The following is a 22,967-nucleotide window of genomic DNA, read 5'->3' on the forward strand; positions in this document are numbered from 1 at the left end:
TGTTAAAGCAGACAGATGGAAGGTCTGTTGGGAGGGGAGGAGCACAGAGGTACGGCATATGTATGCTCCTAAAAGCCCTTTGGCTAACCCACTTTGCTTGACCCTCACATCCTGCACACATGCACTCACCTTTCTAGACTGAAATATCAATTAATCCCATTCTCTGAATCTCTTCTGATGAGTACACACAAGAGTCCATCCTCCTCACTGCCTCAAACCTCCACTCTAAACCTTCACTCTAACCATCTTAACTGATGGATGAGGCGTTGACGTGTGTAACATATTAAGTGTGTGTGTGGAAGGCTTCATTCTGCATTTCTGCTGTAGACATGTATGCTTACCAGTGACTTATTAAATTAAGGTGGGGGACAGATTTAAGATTTAAGAGACAGATTTTAAAGAGAATGGTCACAATTGAAGCAGTACAGGCCAAAATATCCTGATGCAACAAAGAGAAGAGAGAGAGAGGACGTTGCAGTTCATGTTCTACATCAGATATGTACAGATATACTGATTTATATTTAAATTAATAAATAAAATGTGGATTTTTTTATATTTGAAAGCTGTGTTTTGTGTTTGGACTCATGGCATTTATAAAATCCTGGCTACGGCCTTTGTCAAACTCCAGAAATACTGGATCCTAAATTTCCCATAATGCAACCAATAGGATCTTTTCATTAGACCTTCTCTGCCTAGCAAACAGCCATGTCTTTAAAACTCAGTACTGTCTGTTTGTTATCCAAAATCCAGAATCCATGACTAGTAAACTGAGCTTCATGTGTGTGTTATTGTCTAATAATTGCTTACTTAGTTACAGAAATGTGTTAAATGTATTTATCATCTCATAAGGAAAGACTACAATCACAGTATCATCAACAAAGCATATCTTTAATCTCATAAACATCAGGTTCTTCAGGTACACAAACAGTCACGAGCACAAACACTTTCAGTCTTTTTTTTTTTTTTTTTTGGACACAGTCAACATATTAAGTGAACCAAACACATTAGATTTTCACTTTCTGACTTGTGCTGACAGTCATGTATGTTTCTCATCTAACTGAGGAAAGAAGAGTCTGACCCTTAATTCTGTCACTTCCTGGTTTGTGTTGAGGCTTGAAAATAAAGGACAGCTCACTGATGAACACTCAAACATGGCATTCGATGAACAGTAGCAGAACTGTAGTTTAACCACTCAGTGCGACATAGTATATGCATCAGTGCTTTGCCCTTCATTCACAGTCCTATGTTTTGTGTCAGACACATAAGGACAGCTCTGCATGGCTTTTTGTTGCCAGTTTGTTGGCAATGATATATTCATCTCTTGTTTCCCCCCCTCCACTGTGACAGAACAAAGCAGCTGATTCACTAGTTACTCTATGTAAATATATATATTTTTCTCCATATATCTATATATTCTATCTATAGAATAAGTCTATATAGCATATATATACACTTTTGGTAGGGTTTTTAAAACATTCAGGTACATTCACTTGACCCTGTGATTTTTTTTTTTCTTCATATGAAAGATGAACACAGACAAATGTTAACAGAGCTACTTGCCATGTAGTAATGGCTTCCCAACCAAGAAACAAGACATTAAGCATCCCCCAGAATTAGAAGAAGCAAACATAACAAATGTCTCAGTGCTGGCTCTTTAAGGACCAACCACAAGCATAAATATACTAAAAGACCTCTTTATTAATCTAGAGTATAAAATAGCATATTTTTCTGGACTTGACAACAGTTTATATTAACTCTAATCATAGAGTCTGGGTGCACACAATTCCACAGGTGCGTACACGAGCTGGCAACAACGTATTTACTAACTCAACAAACAGTATTCTGTCAGTGGTTAAAAAGCTTAAATGCAGAACTCACTTCTACAATCACTAGTGTGAATAGACCCTTGGCATGTCACAGAATACACATATAGGCATTAATCAACAAGTCAAGAAGATAGAACTTGGCCTACAGAGGACCATACTGATGATAAGCCACATTACGCATGAACACCGCTTTTTTTTTTTTCAGAAGGCCACAAGGATGTCACTTGGGTGCTGGTTAGGAAAGTGTTCCTTCATGGGTCCAAGTTGACAGAGGACCCTAATACTGCCCTTAATCAGACATGTTTGATTTTCCATTACAGTAGCAATATTACATAAAAGGATTGTACAGATACTTATTTCTTTTAACCTGTAATAATCCAAGGCCAACAGATAAAATTGTCTGCCAGTGTGACAGTTGAAAGTGTGCCCTTGTTATGAGATTTACACTTCTCATTTCACCCAAATTAAAAAAAAAAACACACATCCCCACAGTGGTCTCTGGCCATGCAGATAATCTCAACCCAATATAGTGGAGATGAATAGAATTGTGGTTGTGGTGCTCACAGCATTTAAAAATTACATTTGAAAAATAAACAGTAATTTGTGTTTCAGGAAAAAATGTCCTCCTGGATAATCCAGAGTAACAGCGACATAGATTCTATAAAGAAATGTTGTCGAAAATTTTCAATGCTGTGAGCAACACAAATGAAACTCCATTGCATTACAGAAATCTCAGAGAATATCTCTCTGTAACTAACTGCATGGCTAGATAAAATTAGAATTAAGTGAGAATGTTTTTTTTTTTGTGATTTGGATGGACTGATCCTTAAACAGTTTTACTGCGTCAGCTAGGATATAAATTACCCTTTAATAACATTTAAATAAGCAGTAGAAAAAAATAATCATCTAATTTCCAACAGGATATTAAATACATACCTCCAAACAAAATGAACTCCAAAAAAGAGCAGTGCAATCAAAGTAACATGAAAAAAAATTATTGTTTATAAAATTGGATTCTCTGACCTAGAAAGAATATCCCTTATGAATTGTAACACAAAGATCAATTTTCACCATTGGCTCGATATTCTTTTTTCTTTTTCTTGGACCAAGTCAAATGCCTCAACTGGTGAAAGATGAAACTAGTGTTGAATACATAAGAGAAACTCTACATCCCTGTGCTGCTGATTGTTAGGACTGAGTATGTACAGTATGAGGATGAGCCACAGTGAAAGGCTCCATGCCCATCCGAGGGCTAGGCTGGCTAGTGTGGGCTTGGAGCGGGAGTGTCCAGATCACCTTCTGCCTCACCCTCTTCCTGGCCAGAGTAGGAGCTCAGGGCAGCCCACAGAAGGTTGGGCTGCTCACAGTGGTGGCGACTCCTCCAGTGCTCCATAACCCCCTCTTTAGTGTCCAACACCTCTCTGCAAAGCACACAGTTAAAGGCTGAACCTGCCGCAAGGACCCCGAGGCCCACACTGCTATCTGGTGATGAGAAGTTCCCACTGTCCTCCCCTTCCCTTCCCCGGTGGTGGGACATGATGTGCCTCTTGAGCTTAGAGAAGGAGAAAAACTCCTCGTCGCAGCTGCCACACTTCACCAGGTTGCGCTTCTCGTTGAACTGCCGCCAATAGTGGGCAGCGTGCTTTACCAGCTCATTCTCAGCCTCACGACCACCCCGCGGCGGTTGGCCCTCGTGAAGTCGAACCTGGACCTCCTCCCCATGTACATAAACCAAGTGCATCTTCATGTCAGCAAAGGTGGGAGTGATCGCCTGGCAGCGGCCGCATTTAATCTGCAGCTCCACAGGGTCTTCACGATCCTGCTCGTCAGACGTCTCTGGGGAGTTGGCCCTGGGGGAGAAAATAATTCATTAATTTTTTAATTTGTTTAAATAATTTATCACTTTGTTGACTGTCTGGACAAAGTTCCCTGCTAAGTGACAATTAAGTAGGCACATGTGTTTATGAGTTATCTCAATCAATAATAATCTCACCCCTCAACAGACATGTCATCCTCATGATGGCTAATGGACGGCTCCACGGTCAGCACCACCTTGTGTACCTCTCTCAGATGACTGAAGTACACCCCCACATATCCAAAGGCCTTCTCACAGAACTCGCAGCACAGAGACCGACGTGGGCGTACCTCAGAGTGGTGAAGCTTCATATGGGTGCTAAGGCTGCCAGAGTGAGCGTACGCTTTGCGGCAGACTGAGCATACGTATGGCTGACTGTTGGTGTGACTGTTCATGTGGCTCTGGAGGTGATGCTTGAACTGGAAACAGCGGCTGCAGGTGGGGCAACGGTGGAGCGGACGGCTGCCTATAAATACTCTGGGATGAGAGGCACCTCTCAGGTGGAGGGTTACTGGAGCTGGTTGGGGAGGACAGTCCAGGGTCTTGGTTGTGGTGGGTGTGGGGAGATGATGACCAAGTACAAGCTCCTGTTCTTGGCCATCTGGGGTAATGGCAGGCAAGCTAACCAGCTGAGGAACTGTCTCCATAACCAACATGGGCTTGGGTCGAATGCTGCGGTACTTCTTTGAAATGTCAACTTCCTTTTGTTTGGAGCCTGGAACAACTGCTGGCGGTTTCTCAGGGACCCTTCTACAGAAGAAAGACAAGGACCTCTTCTTTCGGGCCTCAAATGCCAAGATGTCTTCCATTGTCTTTCTCTTCCTCCCTCTTTTCTTACCAGGTGGTTTCTGGAGGGTTCCCAACACAGGCATGAGTGTGGTCTTGGCCTGGGGCTGTAGAGTAGAGTTCGGCACCTGGTTATGACCCAAGGCTTCAGCTGTCTCAAGGGTCTTGGATGTAGGATCTAAGGGGCTGGTGAGTCCTGTCTGGTTTGAGAAACCCTTCTTCTCTGGGGACAAACTGAGCTTGGCAGCTGGTATGAGGGTGCTCTTCATTTTAGAGTAGGGCAGGATGGGAAGTTTACCCTTAGGTGGGGATGGGATAATCTGGACCGCTTTGCTGAAGATGGCAGGGGACAGGACAGTGATACTGCTTGAAGGCTGGGCTGCAGCAGGCTTGGATTGGCACAGCCTCACTGTAGTCTTACTTTGCTCCTGGGTTTTGCCTGGGGAGGTTTTGACAGCAGCAGGGGGGTACTGGAGATTCTTAATAAGGCCAGTTGTAGCAGGTCGTTCAGAGCCATCTGGTGCTCGCTCCAACTGAGAGCCAGGATAGAGGACAGCATTGTCCGGTAGCAGAGCAGTGACAGAGATGTCAGAGGAGGCCGGGTCAATCAGAATTACCTGCTCTGAAGGTTCCTCTTTGGGCACTAGGGTTTCCTTTGTGTTCTTGGACTCCTGTTGATTTTTCTTCATCACTGATGATGCCTTGCTCACCTTTGTTTGTGCTGTCACAGCAACCTTGGAGGCAGTTTTCACTCTAGCAACTAGTGGTGGTGATCTGACCTTATCTGTGGTCCCCTTGCTCCTCACTGGCTGGTATCTGGGAATGGGTAACTTTAGGTTCTTTTGGATTGACTGGGTTTGTTGCGGTTGTTGCTGTGGTGTCTGAGAGGATACAGAAGGGGGCAGCGCCACCAGAGAGAAAGTGCCATCCTGACCTGCTATTTGCATCAGTGCATAGTTTTGGGTGGGCACAATGATGGACTTGGGGCTAGAGGCGGTGGTAGCCTCAGGGAGGGCAGAGGGAGGCTGGCAGGACAGGACCGCGGGGGAGGGGGAGGGCACCACGGCTGGGGCCTTAGGGGCGATGCTCCGGAACTGAAGGCTCTTCATCTGAAGGGCTGAGATTGACTCACTGGGTACCAACTGAAACACAAGCACAAAAATAAGTTTTATTAGTTACTGCGTGGAAACTAGATAACCTTTTCAGCCTTAAATTGCCCTTATAACAGTAACCCTCAAACCCTAATTTTCCACATGAACAATAATTACCAACATTGCAACACTGTGTATGATTGCAGTCTTAAATCTGTTTGATCTAACATACTTAACAGGAATAACTGAGATGGCTACATGACTTCCTGGTCTCTTCTGAAAGTTGCCAAGATCATTAATATAAATATGACCTCACTGCACGAGGCGTTTATTTGATGGTGTCATTAGTGTGCAACCCAAGCAGGAGAGAGTTAAATATACACTGTCAAAAATACAGGCATCTGCACTAGTGTGACAAGCTGTCCTATTACCCATGTCTCTCTGGTGACACACAGCAGACTCTCTCCCCCAGGCTAAGGACAGACTGTCCCCTTTGATTTGGGCTCAGCATGTAGCCGTGGTTCATGCTGGGGCTCTGCGGGGGGCTCCTTGTACCCCCCCCTCACTTCCTGGAAGGATCAGCCAGCGGAGCGTGAAAGCTGCCCAACGGCAGGATCTTTACCAGATGAAGAGGGGCTCCCCTCTCATCTCCCTCTCGACTGACCAGCACTGCAACCTGGCCGAAGGCAATGAGGATGGCCCTGAAAAAAAGCCATGGATTTACTTTATCATCCCCTGTTCACAAATAACATTTCATGGTTATCCACAGGGATGAGGCTTTTCCACACTGTGTCTCACCATTCTGGCTGTGTTGATACAAAATACTGCTGAACTCTATGAGGAAACTATAACCTCAGAGTGAGGTTTTAAACAAGTCTTTATTATCTCAATCTACTGTACAGTTTCCATCCATCAATCAAAAGCCACAGGTATGGCTTTAAAAACAAAGGCAAAATTCCCTTCATTTATATCAATACTGTATCTTTATATCAAAAGGAGGGAGAGATTACAGGGGAATGCTTCAAAGGGCCTAATTGTAAACAGACTCTGAGGTTTGAATTTCACATTATGACCTGATTTCAATAGCAGCATTTGATACAGGCATTGTTCCAGCTCGACTCTATAATACTAATCAGCATAAAGTGCAACAATCTGGAGGTGTCACAAAAGGCAAATATTCAACAACATAATTTCTCAGTACAACCACAAAAAAAGACTACGTTTTGAAAGGAGTCTGGGAAAGAAGCTTTATACATTCAAATGGAGGAAAAGAAAAGAGAAACTGCAAAGGGCATATTGTTTAACAGCTGGAAGTGTTTCTGTGCAGAGAGATTATTTATACAGTACCCCTACCGCATTACGACTCCATAAAACTGGAGATATTCCTTCTCTGTGTGGATAGTTGATTCCAGTTTGACTGTGACTTTGGCTGAACATCGAGTGGAATAAAACCGTGGGATGCGTGTTCCTCCGGGCATTTTATGTGGCTATAGAAAGTGGGAGAATGTGGTACGGGCAACACTTGACGATTCATTCCACCATGTGAAAGTTTACAGTTGGACATGAGGGGGAAAAAAAAGGTGTGTATCAACAGCTGGTGAAGTAGGCAGTAGGCCTATAATCCTTTTGTCACAGATGATTCAGCAGCGACGTCAACTGACGCCAAGTCACTCTACACAAAAACAAGTTCAGCTTTACAATATCTGTTTGTCTCCAAATGGAAAAGTAGGAACAGTAAAAGAGCAGCATGGTCAGTGTAGGAGGATGTTGCATTCAAGCTTCTTCTGAAATCCTAACAATCTCCATGAATTTGATAGGAAACAATAATACATCACCAAATTTTAAGGCAAGAAGCATTCATCACTCATCAAGCCTGTCCCGACAATTTTAAAAAAAAATTGATGCAAATTTGTTCAGAAATTTGAATGTATAAGAACTGGACAAATTTTAATCTTGACCTGTAAAGGGGACTAGATGAAAAGTCAGGGAATCACTAACGTTGTTACAATTCATCTTGCGGGGGACACAAATCTCTGTATCAAACCGATATTACCAATATTCATTCAAAACCATAAATCACTAGATAATGATCACTGAAGCCATCATCTAGGAACCATGAATGCCTGTACAAAATTTTGTGCCAATCCATGTAGTAGATGTTGAGATATTTCACTGTCCAAGTGAACTGGACTGGTGCTGCTACATGAAATGTCAGGGGATCAATCCAAGCGGCAACCTTCAGGACTGAAAAATGAAGCCAATGCCAAAGTGCCAAAAACTTGCAGTTCCTCAAATGGTTATTTAAGGCTGGCTCTAAAAGTGAGTCAATCCCCATGGCCACCATGTTAAAATGCCCAACTCTACAGCAGAAATAAACATGTTTACAGCCTAGTAAAAAAAAAAACAATTTTGGTCTCTATAGCTAATTTCCCTGTTCATGACATCTGTCTGGGAGGTGAATTTTTATTTAACTCACCCATTTAAACTTTATTAAGGTTTAAAGTTATGCATAATTAAGGGAGTGGCTTCTTTGAGTGATAGGTGGGTGCAGTCACAGGGAAGTCACTACCATGGTGATAACATTGGTTAGGTAAAGTAACCATGGCGTAACCCGAGATTCACAGAATACAGGCATAGCCATCGCTATTTGTGTGGGCACAATGTGTGTTTTCAGTTCATGGAAGTTAATTGTAACATTCTGGTTGCCAAAAAAAGCGTTGTTCGGCATTTGGTACTAAAAGACCCTCTTTTCCTGTAAGTACATTTTGTTTTAATGGCTTTAAGTCTGTTTTTTGCTAGCGAAAATTAGCATTAGCACGATCACAGTTAACCATAGACTATAAATGCACCATGCTAACCAAGTTAGCACCTAGCAGATAGCTTTAGGGTCAGCTCCACCCTCTCATCTAAATATGGTCACTTCTGGCCTAAAAAATCCAAGATGGTGACAGTCAAAATGCAAACTCAAGGCATCAAAATGAGAGTCCACAAACCAATGGGTGACATCACAGTGGCTACGTCCATTATTTTTTAAACCAATAGAACAGTCCAAAAGAGGCTTAATTTCAGGCCATATTGTGATGTGTGTAAACCTTTTCAGACACATGACAATAATATTGTTCATTTTTACACAAAATTCTGTTTTTACAATCTGGACAGTTTTCAAATTCTGATGGGAACAGGATGGACTATGGTAAGAAAAAGATGCAAAGACGAACTATGACTGATCTTAGAATGTTTTTCTTCCTAGTACAGCCTGGCACTGATCTCTAGAGGCTCCACAGCTTCCTCTTGTCTTTTAAAGTTAGTTGAAATTTTGAAATTCACGGCTCAAGAGCAAGCAGTGTTGAGGCTGAATCCATCACTATGTCAAACCAGAAAGTCAAAATCAAATATGCAGGACAAGTATGTACGTAACTTCTGTTGTTGGAGTTTGCATCACAGCCAGATGACAAGCAAAGCAGTACACCAGAACTGTTCTAAAGCTAAGCTAGTGACCTCTGGCTACTTTGTGAGGAAACTTAGACACAATCTTACTGTTCTAAAACATCCTTTTGAAATCTCTACTGTGATATAGCAGGTTCTTTCCCTTCATTCAGGATCAGACTACTATATATTGTCTTACGTCTCCAATGGCAACCATTACTCCAGGTAAATATGCGGCATAAGGGAACTTGCATTATTCATTAGGTCCTATCCTGATTGGCTGGGAGTGAATGTGGCGGCCACACCTCCAGCCCATTGGAGTAGGTGGTTATTAATAATGACGATTTTATGTCAATAGTTTCCACATCAGGGCTGTAAGGAAAGATGGATTTAGAGAAATCTAAACAATAGTAGAATAAAATGTCACAGATATGTTTAAAATAGACTCAGTACTTATGAAAATGTTTCAAAAAGGCCATACCAGATCTTTAACAGACACACTGAACTCTACAACAGGAAGTTGTTGCATCAGCATACTGCTGAGTGTCGGTGATGATGAAACAGCCTCAGGCCACATCTGCTTATTCACTATACAGCATGGGCAATCACAAAGTCTACTTTGCTGGTGTAGGTCGACGAATATTAATATTTGAAAAAGCACTGTAAGCTACCCTAGTACACACTCCTCACATCACACAGTCTTTCTATCCTACCTCCAATCTGTCTTTGCATTATTACCCTCTCCTTTCATTCTTCACTTCCTCTCAGTGTGTACCTACATCTGCTTAATGAGCATGTTAACAGCTCTCTCCTTCTCTAGTTTGTCCACATGAAGGCAGAAAAAAGGGAAGAAGAGAGAGGAAGAGAGGAGGACAGACGGGGTGGGGGTTTGTTCACTTGTTGATGCACCAGTGACGGTCAACTTGACCTGCTATCATTCATTCAGGCACAGAGAGACAAAGAGGAAAGAATCAGAGTCAGAAATACATGTTACAGTTGCTCACATATACATGTATGTATATATATATATATATATATATATATATACACACACACACACACACACACATATATATACATATATATGTACATAAAAGAAAAATAGAAAATATGTAAAAGTATGCACATCATACTACAACACATAACAGTATAAATAATAAGGTCGACAAATGAGATCTATAAATGTGTTAAAAGCAAGGATAGTAAATTAAATAAGAAATATTAGTTGAAATACATAGTATAAATGCAATATTAATGCAGTATAAATATGAATAAATATAAATATACACCAGAGTATTGCACAGTAGAATTATTGCACAAAATTACTGTCCTGTTAAAGTCAGTATTGCACAGTTGAAAATATAAATTATGGGGTTATGAAGCTGCTGACAGGAGTTAAATAAGTCCAAAGGGCCAGTCTACTGACTCAGAGTGGAGGAGTTGAAAAGTTTGATGGCCACAGGCAGGAACGACTTCCTGTGTCGCTCTGTGGTGCATCTCGGTGGAATGAGTCTTGCACTGAAAGCACTCTTGTGCTTGACGAGCACGTCATGGAGTGGAGGGAATCTTTTGCCTCATGCTCACAGTCCTTTAAATGTCTTTTGGTTAACTCCAGGAATACTTTCATATGCCTTTTACTCAGGCTCTGAAGCTCTGTTAGAGAGGCCTTTGGGTTCTTGGTAACCTCCCTCACCAAGGCCCTTCTTTCTCTGCTACTGAGTTTGGCCGGATGGCCAACTCTCGCAAGTCCTGGTGGTTCCACACTTCTTCTACTTCACAATCATGAAAACCACAGTGCTCCTAGGAACATTCACACGTCTACAACACAATAAAACTTGCAAAAAGTCGTGTTTGGAAAACCCTCCAAAGCCACTGTAATTCACCTACACAAAATTGGTCTGCAGAAGACTCAGCCAGGTGGTGCTTCAGTCCTGTGTTACACGAGTGTCTAACTGTAACCTTACAGTGATCTAACTGGCCTTGTCTTGATTCTGAGGGGAATTACACATTAAGGCTAGAAGAGAAATGCATGTGGAGGTCACAGATGCTACTCAATCTGCCGCTGGATTTGAAACGCCGACCACTCTAATCTGACTGTGGTCAGAGGTCACGACTAGGGTGACCCCAAAAAACCTGGTTTCTGGAGAGAATGTGAAAGAAAGAGAAGAAAAAAAAGAGTGGGGGTGATCCACAGAGACAGATTATCAGGTAAAGCCAGAGGGTGAGAGGTGAGGATCTGATGTTTATGCTGGAAACAGGTCAGGGTTGAGCAGGAGGGCAGTGTGTATGAAGTGAACTGCACAAGCTACACACACAAAAAAATTCAGCTCACACCCTCAAACACAGGCCTGGGTCACATGCAGAGGTGGTCCCACCAAAACTGACACAACCAGCCTATTGTTAGCCGCTAATATAATTTTGTGAGAGGTGAAAGCGCCGCTCAGTGAAATGTCAAAACATGGAGAGTGCTGTGTTTTGGTAGCATCCCTGATGCATTCTCTGATTCCGCTTTGTTTCACTTTTGGCCAACTACTGTTGAAATTGCAATCCAGCGTTCTGCTCCCAGTCAGTACAGACTGTGGCCTAGGTCCAGCAACAAGTAAGAAAAGTTGGACTATTTAAAAAAACATTCTCAAGTGAAAATATCAGCCTCTGGATAGTGTTTGTTGACAATAGACAATAAAAAAAACTGAGTTTCTTCTTGTGTGTGGTGAGTTTTTAAAAAAAATCAAATCTGACATGTTGTGAGGAAAGCAGAGCAGAGAGCAGAGTAGTGTGAGGTTTGTTATCTCCCTTGTAGGTGAGAGCAATGCTCATCTGGGACTCAAAGATAGAGGCTGGAGATGGAGGGGGTCTGGAATGAAGTGTGTGTGTGTGTGTGTTTGTGTGTGTGCGTGTGTGTGTTCGTTCATGGGAGGGAGGTCTAAAAACCCAGCAGAGGCCAACCTCCCCCAGGTTTTAGCCCAGATGAAAGGCCAAGATCTGGGCTAGATAAGAGGGCAGATCACGGGGGGTCGGGGCCAGCCGGCTGTGAGAAGCCATGTCCAGCGGCCATCTTTCACCAACCTCCTCCCTCTCTTTCTCTCACACAAACACACACACACACACAGCATGTGGAATTGGTGAACGTGTGAGAGAGGTAGTAAAGAATAAAAAAATAAATGAATTCTGTTGCTTTTTGAAGGCAACATAATAAAATTACAAAGGAGCACTCAGTGGATCTTGCTGTCCGAGAGGAAATCAGATCATTCCATTTTTTTTTTCCACCTGAGTGAACTTAAGTGTTATCTGTGCTCGATTGCTTCTTCCTGCATGCATGCTAACTGCTCATCTTTACTCTGTAGGGGAAAACACTCTCCAGCCTAAGGTGTACATGTGTGTATGTGTGTATGTGTGCATGGATGCGTGTGTGCACGGGAGCTAGGTTCTCTGTGTCTGGAGCAAGGGCGGTCATGGGGAAAATGAAATCAGTGTTTGCAGAGGTCCTAGCTTCATCCAACAGCTCGTGCTGAATGAAAGGGCCAACGAGTGGGAGAGTGGGCGCGCGCACAAACGCACGTGCGTGCACAATGACTAGCGATTTGGTAGTGTCCAGCTGCTCCTTTTGACTTTTCATCAGATAACAAACAGTGAAAGGTATTGCAAGGGAGAATATTACAGCACCATATGGTATGCATGGCATGTGCACAAACACACACACACACACACACACACACACACACGCAACCGTATGTCATCCACTGTCACCTGAGAAAATCAATGCAAGGCAGAAATCCATTCCAATTAGGACCCCGCCGTTCTGCCCTGCATGTGGATGTAGATTAATCGATAGAGAAATCCCACTGCTCACCCGCCATTCCTCACATAGAATACCTTAAACTGAGACTATGGTTGTTTTACTTTCATTGACTTACATCACAGAAATAAGGAAATAAACTAACACATTCATTTGCATCTTACTTGTTTTCCAGGTATAAATATTCAAAGGTAAGGCAGAAAACATTCCTTCAATGGCTTACGGATTTCAGTGAGGTGGTCACTGCAGAAAGGCTGGACTCTCAATAAAAACAAAACAAAAAACAAAAAAAAACAGGTGCTGCCTTTTGAAGGCAGGATGCTGTAAACCCCTGACAACCAACGACCTTTGACCCGATGTCCAGCAAGGCCATGTGTCATCCCCTGGAAGTTGTAACGTCTTCAATCATCCGTGCTCAAAGATGAACCAAATGAGCATATGAGCGCAAGATAACACACACACACACACACACACACACACACACACACAAACAGATGACATGGCTGCTGGCTCAGAGCTGAGTGGCGTCGACGTGGAGTGGAGGTGACAGCAGTGTGTGTCGGAGTGCGCGTATGTGTGTGTAGAGGTGTGTGTTCAAGGTCTCAAGTGTTAATGCGCTCCCCCTCCTCAGGCAGCCAGAACTGTGTTAGCCGTCCAGACTTTGCTCAACACTAAACCTTTACCTGACCTTTCCCTCTGCCGTGACATTTGGACCCTTCTGAATAGGTCAAACAGCACTAAAGAGTGTGGTGGAAAAATGGAAGGGAGCTAGAGGAGAGAAAGAATAAAAGAGGAGAGGGACGAGGGCTGTGAGGAGTCAGTGCAGGAAGATGACAGTGAGTGTGTTTGGGAGTGTCTAAGAGAAACAGCAATGACTCGAAAAATTTCCAAAATTTCTCAAATTCACATGACTGAACCTGCCTGCAGAGCGAGGACTTTTTCATGATTTTGCCATCCCAGAACAAATTTTGTCATTTTTTGGATACAACTTTTGGTTGTTAACAGCAGCAGGCCTTCATTCAGTATGACAACATGTGAGGATGGGCAATGTAAAATGCCACTTTGCTGAATTCAAGTCTGTGAAAAAGTACTGGCAGCGTCAGATATTTTGTTTCATAAATGTGCACAGTCACTGAGGTCAGGGAGTTGCTGCGAGTTCAATTTGCTAACTGACCATCGTGTACAAGGCAGGAAATGATGACATGCTTTTAAGATTGCTACAGAGGTAGATAACACACGAGAGAAAGAGAATTCTGGTGGATGTACGACAAAGGATGTAAAATATAGGATGCAGGACATACAGGACGCTGATAACAACATGTTGAACTCAAACAGGAGGACAGTGTCGGATACAGGATGTGGGATAAAACCAGAAACAAACAATAGTCCCAGGGTTTTAGTGCACAAGTAATTAATAAACATGCCCAACTGTCTCTGAAAGCTCTATGAGCCTGCCCATGCTGCAGCATGTTTACTGTTCACTGCGGTTTACCCAGTGGACAAATACATCTAACCAGAAAACCACCAGGGCATTCGATATAAAACAAGGTAACCCCTGGCTACCCCAGTATTTATTTTCTCATATGTAAGTTACACATATCTTGCTTGCTTGAAATTCCCAGAGATGGAACAATGAGACCAGCTGATTTCCTAGAGTGGACAGAAACAGATACACTAAATATCAAGATCATGATTCCCGTACCAGAAGCACAAAGAATCCAGACAAAACAAAGTTCCGTTGGACCATCAGCTGATCACACAGACCAAGAAGCCACATGCAGTTGGTCTTCAATGTCTGAAATTTTGAGAGTCGTGCTAGATCTGTGGAAAAGTTACAATTACGTAATTGTTGAGGATTTCAGTGGCATGCACAAGAAAGCATAGACCAAATAAAGGCATCCAATGGACCTAAAGGCTTCAGTGGGCTTTAAACCAAGTGCTTGTCACTGGGTATACGCCAATCGACTTTTTCTTTTCAGTCCTTACTTTATACCAAATTTAAAATCTATACCACACTGTGTGAGTCTCATAGGGATAATTTAACATAAGGCAAGGGATTGCAGTAGCAGTAAAAACTGAGTTGGCAGCCTACCTTGACTTAATGAATGAACAGATTTGTGCTTCCTTCTTGTCATATTGTCAGACAGCATCATAAACCTTTTCTCCACCCTTACTGAAACACGTGCGGTGATGTAACGCACTGGTGCACATACACTCAACTTTTTAAATAAACACTCAGACACGCCAACGGATGAGGATTATAGAGAATATCTGTTCCCCTCATCACTGTTGAGGAAAAGTGATGCCACTGCAACCTCGACTGGGACACTAAGATAACACCTGCATTCCCAGTCCCACCTTAATGATCACTCATCGCAATGGGAGAACTTTAATGGGGACCCTGGAAGGAAGGAAGGAAGGAAGCTGCCAGCTTGCTAATTTTAGGCACTCTGCATCTCAGATGAAACGCTGGAAAAGGCAGAGAGGAGGCGTGGAGAGGCAGGAAAGTTCTCTGTCTCTCACTTTCTCGACTTTCTGCCTCATGTCTTCTTAACTATCATTACCCTCTGCATCCGCTATGAGAGAGTCTCATAGCCCTTTGATTCTCTGAATCATTTCTCCCTCTCTTCCTGTTCCCAGCCCTCCCGCTCCCTCTTCCTCTTCCTGGCTTTCTCTGTCTCATTCTCCCTTTTTTCAGACTCTCTCTTTCATTCTCCCCTCCCTCCCCTTCTGTCGGTACCTGAGTAAATAAACAGTGTTGTGTGGGATGCTAATTAGAGCAGGTTCAGGGACGTGACGGGCCCAGAGACAGATAAACAGCAAGGTGGGGAGGAGAAGGGAGATGAGATGGAGGGGGTGGGGGCTGGAAGTAACCCACCCCAAGGGCAACACAACACAGACACAAACACGTCAGCGTTGCGGTGAAGGACAGACAAGAGTGGTTTTGGCTTTCAACCCAACTTAGGGCGGCTGTGAAGTGAAGGGCAGTTGCAGGGTAGAAGACTTTTAAGGGGCTGCGATGGAGTGAAGGGCGCTAGCAAGGAAGAGGGCATGAGGTAGAGCTTTAGCCATGATGAGGAGGAAGAGGGAACGTCGTGAAGACTTCCTTAATGACGGCTGCTCCTAGAGACCCGGTGCGAGATCAAAAGAATATGCAGATGATCCCAACAGTTCTCCTGTTGAGGTGAGCCTGGGCTTCTAAAAGCAGGTCAATGCCAGGCAGCGTGTTCTTATTTAACATAAGATGGCCTTTCTGGGGGGAATAAACTGCTGGGTATGCAGGTGAGAAAGTGATGTTACAAAGGAGAGATGAAAACAAACAAGTATGCTTGAACTTGGTAGTAACTCGTAACTCTACACTGTCAAAGCTAAATATCATCGCATCAGCCAGGCAGCAAGCTGACTTTGGAATCACTAACAGGAGGATCTTAATGGGCTCTTAAAGTATATTTCTCTGCTTCATCTGTCTTTCATTTTTTCATGCTGTGTTATGTCCTGTTGTGTTTGTTGTGGTCGTTTTTGTTGTGATATGCGTGCTTGACCAATCGCTATTGACAGCATTTCCGGCAAACCTTGAAAGTGCCTGTAACATGCATTTAGTATCCTTCTTTAGTTCCAAGTAGTCATCCCCAAAGTGAACAGTGGAAACAAAAGCAGAATCTGTGACGACAGTAACACGTTATGATTCGTGAAGTCCCTGTAGTAGAAAAGAGCAATTGGCCTTGACTGCTGTGAGAGTTGTATCTCGTAAGACTGGACTTGAGATTCGAAAGCAAAAACAGTGAAGTAAAAACAGTCAAGTTTGACCTGATAAAATCTCAGTACCGCCACATTCCTTGAGTATTTCATTACAAGGCCTATATAAACAGCATTATTAACACAGCTTTTAGAGAAAATATTTGAATATCATTTCCTTTTAATAGTCAGAGACCTGAAACACCTGTAACTGGCTTGCACTTTGCTTGCTAAAACATGTGAATTGACTTGAACTTGGCCTCAATAACTTGAGACTTGCATTGACAAGACTTGACTTGTACATGTTGAAAATGGCTTGAAACTTGCCTTGAACTTGCTCCAACTGAGCAACTTAACTCAAAATCAACTTTTTTGAGGAATTAAATTCTGCATACAGTCACTTTACTACACCTTCATTTGATCCTGGTCCCTGTCTATAATGTTCGTAACAACATAGGTTATTTTTTTTTATTTAAAATTTTTTTGGGGGTGTATTTTACACCTTTATTATAGGGACAATGGAGAGATGTCAGGAATTGAAGGGAGAGAGTGATGGAGGGTGACATGCAACAAAGGTCCGCAGCCAGATTCCAACTGTAGACAGTGCATTTATATGACATGCGTCTTAACCAGTAGGCCACATGGATGCACCTCAACATAGCTTATTTGCCTTTTTTTCAGAGAAGAACCAGTTCTTCTGTCCTTTAGACCAAAACAAATGAAAAATCCATGATGTTGCCTGGTATTCCAGCCCTCGAAATGACATTCACATTCCACACGCTCCCTCACCCCCCAATTACCACCGTACATTTAAACTCTATTTTTTGAAAATGGTTGCACACAGTTATTGTTATTTATCATTATCTATACTGTAATTATTGTTGCTTCAGTGCCTCGAGCTGCTCCGGTGGAGTGGCTTAGTGGCCATCAGTACTGCGCTTGTATAAACACCTCCCAGGGGTGACTATGTGTTACACTGTGAATGTAAAAGAAGGATTTACTGAAAAACAGCGTGAACGCTCAATCACCTTTTTTCTAAATAAAGTCTTATGAAAACAGCTTTTTTTCCTGAAGATTTGGGTGAGGTGAATACTTTATGTATGTCGACCTCTCTCTTTGAATAAATTGTAAATAAATAAATAAATAAATAAATAAAGTCCACAAATTGAGCATCTGCTAAGGTGTCTTTGTTGGGTTATTAAAACCGTAGGAAACGCTGTCTGGCAGGATCAAAGCCAGCCTTGGACTGTAATGATCAGTGATGCTGCTGTTAAATTAACCAGACATGAGCGCTGTTCACTCTAATGGGGAGATTTCGCTCCACTTGCAAAGGAGGTGAAGAGATGCAGTGAACCAGGTAGAAGAGAAGAGAGGAAGCCCAAGGAAGTGCTGGAGTGACTTGTAACAACTACCTCACCAAGAGCCACTGTTAACAGATCATGTAAACACTGTCTTTAATGTTATCCAGTTCCTCGATTAAAAAGACATCTTATGATCCCAGATTATAGCTAGATTGGTAATGACAGGTGCAGGGGAAACCTTGCCGTTACAAAGACTTGCATAAGCTTTTAATCTCACGTTAAGTCCGGAGCAAACACTGATAGAGAGACACGGAGGGGAAAGTGGAAGGTAGAGAGGATCACGGTATATAAGAGATTGCGGAGGAGAGGGGAAATGGAGGGAAATATGATGGCTGGATAGATGAGCTATTTTTATAATGAGGTCAGTGTGAGCTGTGGGATTTCATTCTCCTGGGAGACACACATACACGCACACAGAGGAACTGTGGCGATGCATCGCTCCTGCTGAGCGGGGCTGCCTCAGTCAACAAAAGGAAGAAGAAGAAGAAGAAGAAGTGGTGGAGGAGGACATGGAGAGGAGATGTGGACAAACCCAGATGTCAGGTGGAGGTTTTAAAGGATTTTGATCATAACCGCATTGGTCAGAGAGGTCTTCTTATTTGCTGCTTCTAGGACTAGAACATGAAGACTGACGGTTAATTATTGAACAAGACTGACATCCCATCTTCTTGCTTTTCTTTTAGAAAAAACTAATAGATTCAGCTGCTCCCACAACTTCATCTCTAATCCTCTAACTTTTTGAAAGCATAATGACAGAAAATAATGCTAACACTGCTCTCTCTACACACGCAAGCACAAATACCCCAAATCATTCCCTCAAGTACAATTTATGATTCAAGATGACATTTTTGTATATATAGTATTTAGTTTTTTCATGATTCATTTGAATATAGTAGATGTGCATAATATACACAGGATGTTAGTTTAAAAACTAGAAATACTGCCTTGTGGTTGCATGCCTCCGCCAACCAGTCAAGTTGCAAGTTTACATCCATGTCTTTCCAGACTCATAATATTTGTAGTGAGGACTTTGAAGGAATTTAATAAAGAGGTATTTAGTGTATTTTCCTTGTATGTGTTCACATGCTTGGCCAATAAAGCTGATCCTGATAGAACACAAAGTTGTAGCCATGACAGTAGACAAAGCTTCAGATATGGATGTTGCCACACAGAAGCTACAAATTCTAAAATGTGGATACTTCACATGTCTTCAAGCCGGCAGTACAGAAGATCTAAACAAGTTTCAAGGTGAGTGCCCAAGATTAGTGTCACCAATTCAGTATCTGACCAAATGTGAAATATGGTGACAATCTGCCCTTCTGTTTCTGAGTTATGGAGTTGAGTAATGGCCAGAAAAGTGTTTTTGCAGAACATTATGATGTCACAGTGAAGCTGACCTTTGACCTTTTGAATATAAAATGTCATGACTTCATCATTTTATCCCATTAGACATTAGTGTGAAACTTTGTCATAATTGGCATATAAATTCTTGAATTATGGCCGGTGGCTGGTGCTGTGACAATATTCCTGCGTGTGATCAATACAACTGAACTCGTATTCACTGAAAAACTAAAAGTTACATTTTGGACTTCAATTAAAGATGAAACTAAAAGTCTGTCACTTTTACTTCCACTTCCACTTAACTTGACTGAAAAATGTTCTTACATGTCAGACATCTGCAGAGGTCAGTTAAGTTGCTTCAGAGTAGATCCTAGATAACTGCGGTGCAGATAGAGAGCCGAGCATGCCTCAGTTTCCTGTCTGATTGTACTAAATATTACGGTCATGGTAAATAATACATTGCTAGAGCTGTATAATCAAGAATAGAGTGGTTTTGACACAGTCTGAACATTTGATAGGATGTTAAACCCCTTTTTCTCTTTCTCTTTATATTTATCCAAACCAACAGCATGAATAAATCTGGCACTCATTTAGTTTGCAATTACTTTCTAAGCAACTTCATTGTCTGCACTTGCTGTGACACTCAAGTCTCCTTAGTATATAATTTCTCTTACGTACCTCATCTACCAACAGCAGAATGTCACACAGCACAATTTTGTTTCCATTTCGACCAACTTCCTATTATTTCATCCAAGTGTACAGTATATATGTACACATTATAAATGCATTAGATTGTTGTTCATTTGGTATGTTAATTATTCCTGAAGATTTAAACATTTCACACAAATAAACAAACTGTTATATGATAAAATATATCATAACAAAATTATGATTATATATGTTCTTGCAGAATAACATCACTGAATAAACTGTAAGACTGTACAATACAGCAGATGTAAGGTCAATCCATATCTCTTATTGGCTTTTCCTTTATGTGATCAATCATGTGATCTCTTGAGAGTTGCTCTTAAAAGTTACTTTTACACTTGGCTTTAAGTAGGAGTAAGTCACTTGATAAATGTTTCTTATTGCTCACACTCAGCCAATAACTTTTTTACTCAGCTGGTTCTTTAGAGAATACTTAAAGCTGCAATACACGACATTCAACCACTAGATGTCGCACTACAGCGCCAACTTCTCAGACCAAAAGAAACGTGTGTGACGCTTACTCAATAAAGTTGAGGGAAAAAAAAGAAAGCCGACAACTCACGAAACTCAGATCAAACTGTCAAACTAGGCAGTGCTGATCAAATATGGATCAAGACTGTTAGTGCATTTCCTATTTCTCACCTCAAATGTTTTTAGAAACATATTTTAGTGTACCGTTTAGCTGTAATTTAAGAAAGTTTGTGACGTGGCTGCCATCTTGGAATCAGACGTGGAGGACACGGAGGGATTCACATGCACGCTCACATGCACTAACATGCATGCGCGGCCAGTGCAGCTACCAGAAGAGAACAGAGAAGCTCGGATAACAACACACACAGAGGGAGTGTGACTTCATTCACTGCTCAGGTCGCCATTATTCCACTATATCCTTACATAGCAAATAGTTGTTTGCTGACATCCAGTGAGGCTCAGTGTCATTTATTGGACCTTTAAAGGACCAGTGCATAGAATTTGTGGTATCTAACGGAACGGACTTGGCAGAGATGCAATATAATAGTATGTTTTAATCAGTGTATAATCCATGGAAATAAGAACTGTTGTGTTTTCGTTGTCACAGAGTGATCCCTTTCTTTATATCTACATAGGGAGCGGGTCCTCTTCCACGGAGGTCACCATGTTGCACGGCTACGTTTCTACAGTAGCCCACAACAGACAAACCAAACACTGGCTCTAGAGATGTTTTCGTTGAGTTTCGCGGCCAACGTAGGTTCTCCCACATGCTCGGAAGGGGAGGGGGATGGGGAGGGAGGGGTAATCAGTTAGTTGCAATCTGCAACCTCACCACTAGAAGCCACTAAATCCTACACACTGGACTTTTAAGTGTCATTCTTACAAGTTTGATATACAGGTTTCCAACCAAACAATGTTTACCTATGGGATGATTCCTTCCTCCTCAGCTGCTCCCTCGCTCCTCCTCTTTCTGGGTGGTGCCCGGGTTGTGGTCCTGTCCCCCCCTCGCCGCACTCCCCCTGTAAAAACGTCAAACATTAACACTTAAACTGAAACTGTTAAACAAGGGGTTGGGAAGGGGGGGGGGGGGGGGCAATCACAATGCTGATTCAATAAAAAGGTACCTAAATGTTGCATTCATCAGATGATCCTATCCAGTGAGTTCAGCAGTAAAATAAACATTGATTTATTCCATAAATTCCTGGAAACATTCTTAAAATAGGAGAGGGGTCTCTCATGTGATCCGTCTGCATCAAAGTATAAAGAGTAACATGGTGCGACGACAGAGTACATTCTGCGGCGACATGATTCACACACCAGCACAACTCTGCATGGCCTGTTTCACAAGCACATACACACAATCTACAAACACTTTCTCTCTCTCTCTCATGTACACCTCCTTCCTCTCTCTAAATGCCTGTCGCTTTGGCCCTCCATTAAGCCCAGCGAGCTCTCGTTTAGCCAACAGTATCTCGGCAGTTGGGGACGCAGACTGCCCACTCAGTCAGATCCAGCCGTATTAAATAAATAAGGAGCGCTCTTCTGTGTAAATTATTCATTTAACACGCTTTATCCTCTTCCAACAACCTTGTTAGAGCAACTCGGGAGTGGAGAGGGGGGGTTAGCGTGGGGAGGGGGGGGGGGCAAAGGAGGGAAAAGCAGAGGGGAAGAGGTAGACACTGCGGCTCATGTGCGACTCAGCAGAACCTGTGGTGCATCTCTAAGCTCTCTGGGCGTTCAGTCGTAGGGGGGGCTAATTCGCCCTGACACCTCCTTTGTTTCAGGCGGAAAAGAGCTGCATACACCCAGCTACGCATTCACTCACATGCACACACACACACTTGAGCACACACTGACATGCACAAACTTAAGAGAGAAAGAACACAAGAAAGGAATTTTAGTGCATATTCATAGAATAATCATTCTACTTGTCTAGATAAATTATTGAGGAATGGGAGTCCAGGACACGCAATGCTGGAATTTGCAGAGGCTGTTTTCTGTGCCGCCTGAACTCAAATCAGACAACACAGCAAGTCATCGACTCTAAACAAGCTGATTCTAATGATCCGGGATGGGGACGGATAGGAAAATGCTTATCTTGAACAAAACCACTGCTCTGGATATTAACCTTGAGGACAAATGCATGACAGTACGCTGGCATACTGTATTCATGCCACCAATGAGAAAACATTTATCTAAGGTGACTTAGTCAGACTAAAATTGGCCTATAGCTGCACATTTCAGTGTTTTTATCTTTATGTGACACTCTAGATATCAACTTCAGGATAGGATCCCAGAAGCTGCATTCAAATAAGGGTGAATTTACAGCCTAATACTTGTCCACTGATGATACCGAACCGTCAAACCTCACAGTGCATTGTAATTCATTCCAGGTATGACGGGGGATTCGATGTAAAAGCAGTCTTTCATACTGTAAGCCAGAGTTAATGTGAGTTACCTGGAGCTCCACTGAGCCCTGTGATCACGTATCACAGTGAAGGCATTTCGGAGAAAAGGAAATTTGAATTTAAAAAAGAGAAATTGGGCTTCCCCTTTTTTTCTATTACCACA

General features: G+C 42.5%; 1 protein-coding gene across 3 annotated transcripts in view; it reads right to left on the reverse strand.

The window, feature by feature from the left end:
* Nucleotides 1-867: 867 nt before the first annotated feature.
* The window catches only part of znf438 (zinc finger protein 438), a 52,651-nt gene continuing 30,551 nt past the window's right edge, over nucleotides 868-22,967 (reverse strand). For 2 of the 3 annotated variants that reach the window (XM_044339761.1, XM_044339763.1), the window contains 4 exons: nucleotides 21,318-21,415; nucleotides 5,990-6,259; nucleotides 3,820-5,609; nucleotides 868-3,676 (listed from right to left, as the gene is read on the reverse strand). In XM_044339761.1, the coding sequence (XP_044195696.1) occupies nucleotides 3,088-3,676; nucleotides 3,820-5,576 (2,346 nt within the window). In that variant the 5' untranslated portion in view covers nucleotides 5,577-5,609; nucleotides 5,990-6,259; nucleotides 21,318-21,415 and the 3' untranslated portion in view covers nucleotides 868-3,087. The remainder of the gene's footprint in view (nucleotides 3,677-3,819; nucleotides 5,610-5,989; nucleotides 6,260-21,317; nucleotides 21,416-22,967) is intronic. The other variant, XM_044339762.1, reaches the window with a different exon arrangement.

This window comes from Thunnus albacares, chromosome 21 (assembly GCF_914725855.1).
Source record: "Thunnus albacares chromosome 21, fThuAlb1.1, whole genome shotgun sequence".
In the NCBI taxonomy this organism is placed as follows: Eukaryota; Metazoa; Chordata; class Actinopteri; order Scombriformes; family Scombridae; genus Thunnus; species Thunnus albacares.